Raw genomic sequence first — 7,453 nt, 5'->3', positions numbered from 1 at the left:
CCCCCCCCGCCCCCGGCCACATCTCCCTGGTGGCAGGTGTCCTTTTTTTTGGACCTGGAAATATGGTAACCCTAGTGAGTGATCCTCACTGGCTTCAGTGCAGTGGGAAGGCTGGGACCAAAAAACAGCTTTCTTCCAATTCTGGCCCCCACAGCACATTGGAATCTTGTACTAGCTAAACAGACATTCCTACTGCACTAAGTCTTCCCAGGCAGCTTCCAGATGTATTAGTTTCCAGGACATGTTATATTTAGATCATAGTAAGCATTACCATGTGACTGCACTGGTCTGTTTGCATATGGGCTGTGTATTTTGCATCCTAGTTTTTATTATGGTGTGGATACAAGGGCTCCTGTTTTATTTGCGGTTACTTTATTCTCATTTCTCTGAAAAATAAAATAAATCAAATCAATTAATCTCAACCAGCATTGGGTATATTTTTGAACCAAAGAGACAGCTTAATTTACAACAGAGTACTATGGGATGGCTTTCCCTAATAGCCTACTGTTTTCTATCTGAATTTTCAGTAGAGGTGATTCATTGTGTCTTCTTCTCTAGGTTTTTCAAAACACATATGAACTAGTGGGCTGCACTTCTACATTATTGTTAGTTCATACTTTTCATATCAGTATAACTATAACACCATCCATCATAATCATCTCTTGGAGAAGAACAAGGGTAACAGCAGTGCCAACATAAGAAAAATTAGGCATAGTTTTCAATATTATAGAGGACACAGCATCCTTTTCTACTCCATTGAACTCTCAGAAGCAAGGACATGGTAGAAGTAGTAAGAAAAAATAATTTCCTGTAATACTCTGTGTTTAGTCAGTGTACCACACACAAACCACAATGAAAAAAAGGCATTTAAGAGCAGCAAGATTAAATAGTGACTTACTAAAAGGCACTAAATAGTCATACAATTTACCACAATGATTTAGATCAGTGTTTTCCTCATGTTCACCTACCCTCCTTCTCATATACCCATGCTTTCCAATATATGGCCCTTGTTACACATTGCATGGTGAGCTGCAGAATTCTTTATTGGCTTAGTGCTAGCGTGCAGTCACACCTTCAATTTGCATCAAATCAGTGGGGAATGTCCACACCTTAATGGAGCAGGTACATAACGAGTGCTTTAAAACACATAAAGGCATTGATTTGCAGACGATTCAGGGGTTAAGAGCTCTAGAAGCTTCCCATCATTAATATGTAAATAGGCTCTATAACAGAGATGCACAAACAAACCACCCTTTCCTATTAGCCAGCTGGCAAACAGCATCCGTGGGAAAGAGCTATGTAATGATCACCTTTATAATTACTACTGGTGTATTTTTCACGAACCATTGAGACTTCTCTGCAGGGAAGTGTGCACCCCAGTGGAGTCACTTTGGTTAGGAAACATAATTTTTAATTGAACAAGCACCAGCAACTAAATATTTATCAAGGTCATTCTGTGGACTGCAGAGGCCAGATCCAATAAACAAGTTTAGATGTCTAATTTCCACATAGGTCCTGAATCTAAAATTGTTATCCTCAAGACACTGATTCCATTCAGCTACTACCTAAACCTGAAGATGCCTAAGTCTATAGATCTCTAAGTACCCCAAATAACTACTTCAAGCCATGTCCAGAATTATCTCTAATTATAGTCTGTTTTTATACAGAACAATCACTGAAGCAGGGACTGTAGACTGTAACCCAGCCTCCTTGTTCTTTAACTATTGTACCATGTGTTAGAACTGCTAGCCTAGAGTGTAATGTTTATTTTTGCTCTCCCTCTTGCTACCGATGGATGTTGAATTATTCCAACTGAGGAAAGAGTTACAGCTTGGTGGGTTGGATCCTGGTAAGGTGAAAGATGTAGATATGAATCTCTTAGAGCAGGGACAGGCAAAGTCCAGCCCACAGACTGGATTCGACCCATGGTGCACTCTATTTCACAGCAGCACCTGTCCATGTCACTGCAGCCAGTTTCCATGGACACTCTGGGAGGGGCAGGGCCATGACAGCACGGGCCAGGATTTCCATGGAGACCAGCCCCAGCAGTGCTGGCATAGCATGCAGCTGGGTGAGGACCTGGTCCAGGGCTAGGATTTTGCAGTGCTGACAGCATGGTTCAGAGCCAGGGGAGAGCCACAATCTGTTGCCGGCATGCCCAGGGCAGGGATCAGGCAAGGATGTACAGGCAGTGGACTGTAGCTCTGTCCCAACTCCAGACCATGCTGTCACTGCCACAAAATCCCAGCCCCAGCCCTAGAGCAGCTCCCCACCCACCCATGCACCCTGCCAGAGCTGCTTGAGCTGGTCTCCATAGAAACCGGCTGCAGTAATGTGGGTAGGTGCTGCTGGGAAATGGAGTCTGGCCACCAGCCAGATCCACGATTTTGCCCACCCCTGTCCTAGAGGTACAGGCAGATATAGGGGTGTGCATTGGTGTAGTCCCACTCCCTCCCTTCACAGTGAAAATTATGAGATGCCCTCTCCATTTCTCCATGGCCCAGGCTGCTTGGGTCCCCTGCAGTGTAAGCTGTATGGCTGGTATCTCTGCCTGGAGTGGGACAACCAAGGGGACCAAATGAGGAGCAGGTGAGGAACCAGTACCTTCTCATTGTTGCTCCTGTCCTGAGTTGACTTGGGGCATGGGAAGCCTCAGGGCTGCTCCTCACCTGCTCTAGCTGGGCATGGCAGGGAGTACCTGCACTGGGTGCTGGGTCAGCAGCAGTGGGTCTCTTAACATTCCCCTTTGACCATGTTTCTTCCCCTGGCCTGGGGGCTTCAACTGCAGGGAGCATCTGTGCAGTGTGTTGGGTAGTGATGGCAATGTCATTGGGTGATCCTCACCTTCCAGCACCTGCTCCTGGCACTAGGTGCCTGGTACCTGGCATGCCCATCGCTGTGCCCTGTTATACTAACTAGTCTAGTTCTTAAAGAGGACTATTATTTAATGCTGGAAAGTATACTTATCAATTCATGAGATAAAATTCCAGCGATTCAGATTTAGTCCTTTCACAATGGATAGGAACAGAAATTACACACAAACCAGTATAAGTGATTGGAAATCAGTTCAGAAAGGTAACACAACAGAAATTCGGTGCACATAAACCACTTTCAAAATAGCTGAAATTGGTTTAAGGTAAATCTGGATGTATATAGTATCAGATTTAAGTGATTTAGATTAAATTGGTTTATTGAACTTCTGTCCCAGATCCTTCCAGATTTAAGTTGACTTGAAGTCGCTCAGCATCCCAAGATGCTTTTCACCTCCCTTGCAAACTCCCCTTCACAGGGTGGGCAGGCTAGCCTTGGCCCAGGCTGTCCACTTCAGCTGAGTGGGTAGGTATACTCTAGTACCCATCAGGTTCTGGCCTGGGCTACTGCAGGCATGTGACTGCATTTTTAGAATCAAAAGTGAATGTCTGTTCACTTCCTTATTGGCTCTATCTATGCAGTTTAAACTAACCCACAAAGATTGAATCAATTCAGCCTCAGGCTGTTTGATTTTCTGTACTTAGCTACTAAAACAGATGCCAGATTATATTTATTATCTCTGTTAATGATTATCTGTTATTGCTGTTAGATGGTCCATGTTTGTTCCTGCTTTCCCATTACTGTTTAAACTGTCTTTTGTTTTCTTTTTTCCCCTCTTTGTCAGTCACGAGAAATGGCTTCACAAGTAAGTATGTGTTGCTTGTCTATCTATCCCTAATGTTGACCCCAATGATAGAAAACCCTCAGTAGTTATGGAAAGTGGACACAAGTACATCAGAATTAGAATATTTATGGGTGGCATATCAGATTCATTTAGGACAACTGAGGTATTCTTTGTTTCATCTCCCCACTCCTTTCAATAATGTTTACAGGATACTGAAAAAGCCAAGGACTTGCCTGTAACTAAACAAAAATTGTAACATCCTTCCTTATACAAATGCCTTATATATTTTCAAAATTCTCAAGTGCTAATTGCTTTTAAATATGTGGCTAATTACTATTTAATTGCAATGACACCTAAGCACCTAATTTACTTCTACTTCTTTGAAAATCTTAGCTGAACATGTTTGAAGTGGTAACTGATACAGCTGAGTTTGGTATGGAATTTTTCTGGGTTTTTGGTTGTAGCTGTGTTGGTCTAAGGACATGGTCAGGCCAGGTTTTTTGGTAGATGTGATATCTTTTATTAGACTGACTGAGTAGCTGGAAAAAAAGTTCTTTGCAAGTTTTCAGGTGCAATGCTGACACAAATGAATCAGATGCTAATTCACTTGTGAATGAAGTGTGTGACTATTCCCAGGAACTCAGACAAACATTTTGGAGCAAACAAGGGGCAAACATTTTGGCCATGAGGGTAGAATTCAGTATCATTGCAATATAGATACGCTGGCTTCAGTCACCTTGAGCTATAACTTTAGACAGTAATATAAACTGGGGGGAGGCAACTGTGGTAGTAGTCCCAAGTGCTGTCTTTGCAGGGTGGTGCAAAAGCAGCCACTGCTATTGACATCATGGCAGTCAGCACTGCTTTGGGAACTGTGCCTGCCCTGGGTGTGAAGCTGCCCTGATATGCCTCTGACCTTAGGTTAAAGAAGGTGATTTAATGACTAGTAAATTAGACCACACTGAATATGTCTAATATGTCTACAACTAAACATACAGGGAGCAGCTGAGGAGAGAGAGAAAACAGGGAGTCTCCCTTCACTTACACAAAGTGCAGGTGCCAGGTATACTCCTAAAATACAAGGTCCTGGGAACATCAACAGTTGCACTAGAAATCTTCTCGAGGTAGAGGAGTGACTGGCTGTTTGACTGAAATTGGACCTCTACACTTGTTACCAGTCAATCAAGCGCCACAGGTGTAAAAGTGCATTTACCTCCTGTTACAAAGGAACTTCTAGGCACTGCCACTGGTGCCAAACAATTCCAGATGCAAATATACAACTAGGGACTCTAAGTCAAATCCAGTTTGGCTGATAGAACTTTTCCATATACCGTAAAAGAAGACCCCCAAAAGATCGCAAAATTCCTTTGAATGCAATTGTTTAGCATGTCTTCTAATATAAAATATTACTTTTTCCCATGCCTAGATAAGACAGATCAAGCGTGAATGTGCCTCCCATTATTTTTCCAGAGGTTCTGTCATGTTTCTTCATTCAGGAAGGCAAAATAAGACAAATAGACTTCATAAGCACTATGACAGTGATTGATTACTAGAAATGACACCATATGATCTACTGTGCTGACAGACAGAGGCTGAAGTTTAACAAACTATGCACACAAAACCCATAAACTTTAGCAGTCAAGATTCAATCTTGTGAAAATTATATAATGATTTTTTGGTTAAAACGGGAATGGAAGTACTCACACATGTGCTTTATCCTGCCTCCTTCTACAGATTTCCTTTGTTAGCTTGGACAAGTGACTTCAGGCCAGGCTCCAATATACTTAATTTTGAAGCACTGTGAGGCAGTGGCTTTCATTATTTTCAGGCAGTTAGGCCAGTGCCTCCTATTGGTTGAATGGTTTTAGCCATCCACGGAAAACAAAATGATCAGAGGAAGCACAAAAGAGAAATAATTCCTTACCACCAAACCCAGTCTTTTGGACATATCTCCCTCACTGAGACATAAATAGATGCTTTCTTTTTTTTCTCTCCCTTCTTTAATCAGGGTCTCTTCTTGGTCATTGTTCAACTCCTCTTAAAACATCCTTTTGATTTTTTATATAAGCTTCACCTGAAGAGAACTGTGGAGCCATAATGCATGACAGCAGCATGACATGTCCCTGGTTTTGAGGTGGACTGAAGGGTGAGAGTGTGAGCATGTACTGTAGAGCCAATCAACCTTCAATCCTATTCTGTCCTTTTTCTGACTCCTGCCAGGACCTAACAAGCTTTTACCAAGTATATGTAAACACACATTTGCAAAAACAAACACCTTGGTTAAATTTGATCAATCTTCCTTCTGGCTTATTTGCTTCACCTTGACCCCTTAGATAAGCCTCATGACTGTCCAATGGATAAGCTTCAAGAGGTGGGCTAGCAAGGGTCTTGACTGATGTCTAGCCCATAGCCTGATCATCAGAGAACTTGGTTAATGTGAAGCAGGAAGGACAGGTTAAAACCCTTTCTGTCTGAAGGGTCTACATATGTTCTAGCTACTAGCGAGGAGGTCTTCTTCCTTGTCCTAGCTCTGTTTTTTTCTGCAATTAAAGTTTCAGATCATACATACGACTTACATGTGTGCCCAAATGATTCTATGCCCATAGACACAAGTTAATCAAACAACTAATGGAGAAAGTGGGGTACCAACCATATCTCTAGCCCATATGCCATTTTATCAGTCCCTTTGAGCTCAATGAGTCAAAGACCTGAACAAGGAAAAACTACTACCATAGGCAATGACAGATGTAGGCTTAAGCTACCTAAGCTACAGTTTAGGGCCCCACAGTATGAAAGGCCTATAGATAAGAAAACCCCCCTGGACATTTCCATTCTAATATGACCAAAAAATACATATGTATTTCTCCAGTTATTTATATTGAATTCATAATTTTTTATGGAAATAACAATAATTCATCTTAAAATTTCATTAAAATCAATTTTCATGGATTTCATGTATAATTTTTATCGTATGGGGCCTCTTCAACTGGACGTAGCCTAGGGCCTCAGCATGTCATAGTCCAGCACTGGCCATAAGTAAAATCTGGGGAACAAGAAAATAGAATGATAGACATTTTCTGCAAGTAAGCTTCTCACTTGCTTTCTGGAACTCCTGCTTATATAGTGTGCTATAAAGAACATCCATGGCAGCTTGAACAAAACCTTTAAAAAGGTAACACTTCAAATCAAAAACCCAGTAACTATTATCAATAGAGATACCCAGAGAGTCAGTGGTGGATGGGTTGTACTCAACCTGGTGAGATGTGAGCAGTGGGGTACCCCAGGACTCGGTCCTCGGGCCTGCACTGTTTAACATCTTCATCAGCGACTTGGACAGGGGGCGTGGAAAGCACATTGTCCAAGTTTGCTGATGACACTAAGATGTGGGGCGAGGTGGACACACTTGAAGGAAGAGAGAGGCTGCAAATAGATTTAGACAGACTACAAAAGTGGGCAGACAAGAATAAGATGGGGTTCAACGTAGACAAATGCAGGGTGCTGTACCTTGGGAGAAGCAATCCACAGCATACACACAGGCTGGGGAGTTCCCTTCTTGAAAGCACAGAGACAGAAAGGGATCTTGGAGTCATTATTGACTCCAAGATGAACTTGAGCCACCAATGCCAGACCGCAGCCAGCAAGGCCAGCCATACCTTGTCATGCATCCAAAGGTGCATCTCAAGTCAGTCCAGAGAGGTGATACTCCCCCTCTATGCGGCTTTGGTCAGGCCGCAGTTGGAGTACTGCATCCAGTTCTGGGCACCACACTTCAAAAGGGATGTGGCCAGCCTGGAGAGG

The 7,453-nt window shown here is 42.7% G+C and overlaps 1 protein-coding gene across 3 annotated transcripts in view; it reads left to right on the top strand.

Moving 5' to 3' along the window:
* KCNT2 (potassium sodium-activated channel subfamily T member 2) overlaps positions 1–7,453 on the top strand; it is a 371,828-nt gene that overhangs the window by 347,067 nt on the left and 17,308 nt on the right. Inside the window, exon 24 of one of the 3 annotated variants that reach the window (XM_025200221.1) lies at positions 3,656–3,676. The exons of the other annotated variants lie outside the window; for them this stretch is intronic. Within the exon in view, the coding sequence (XP_025056006.1) occupies positions 3,656–3,676 (21 nt within the window). The remainder of the gene's footprint in view (positions 1–3,655; positions 3,677–7,453) is intronic. 3 annotated transcript variants of the gene reach the window in all.

Source organism: Alligator sinensis, unplaced genomic scaffold, assembly GCF_000455745.1.
Source record: "Alligator sinensis unplaced genomic scaffold, ASM45574v1 scaffold56_1, whole genome shotgun sequence".
Lineage (NCBI taxonomy): Eukaryota > Metazoa > Chordata > Crocodylia > Alligatoridae > Alligator > Alligator sinensis.
The sequence above is the reverse complement of the archived record's forward strand: the minus strand, read 5'-3'. Positions and strand labels throughout refer to the sequence as shown.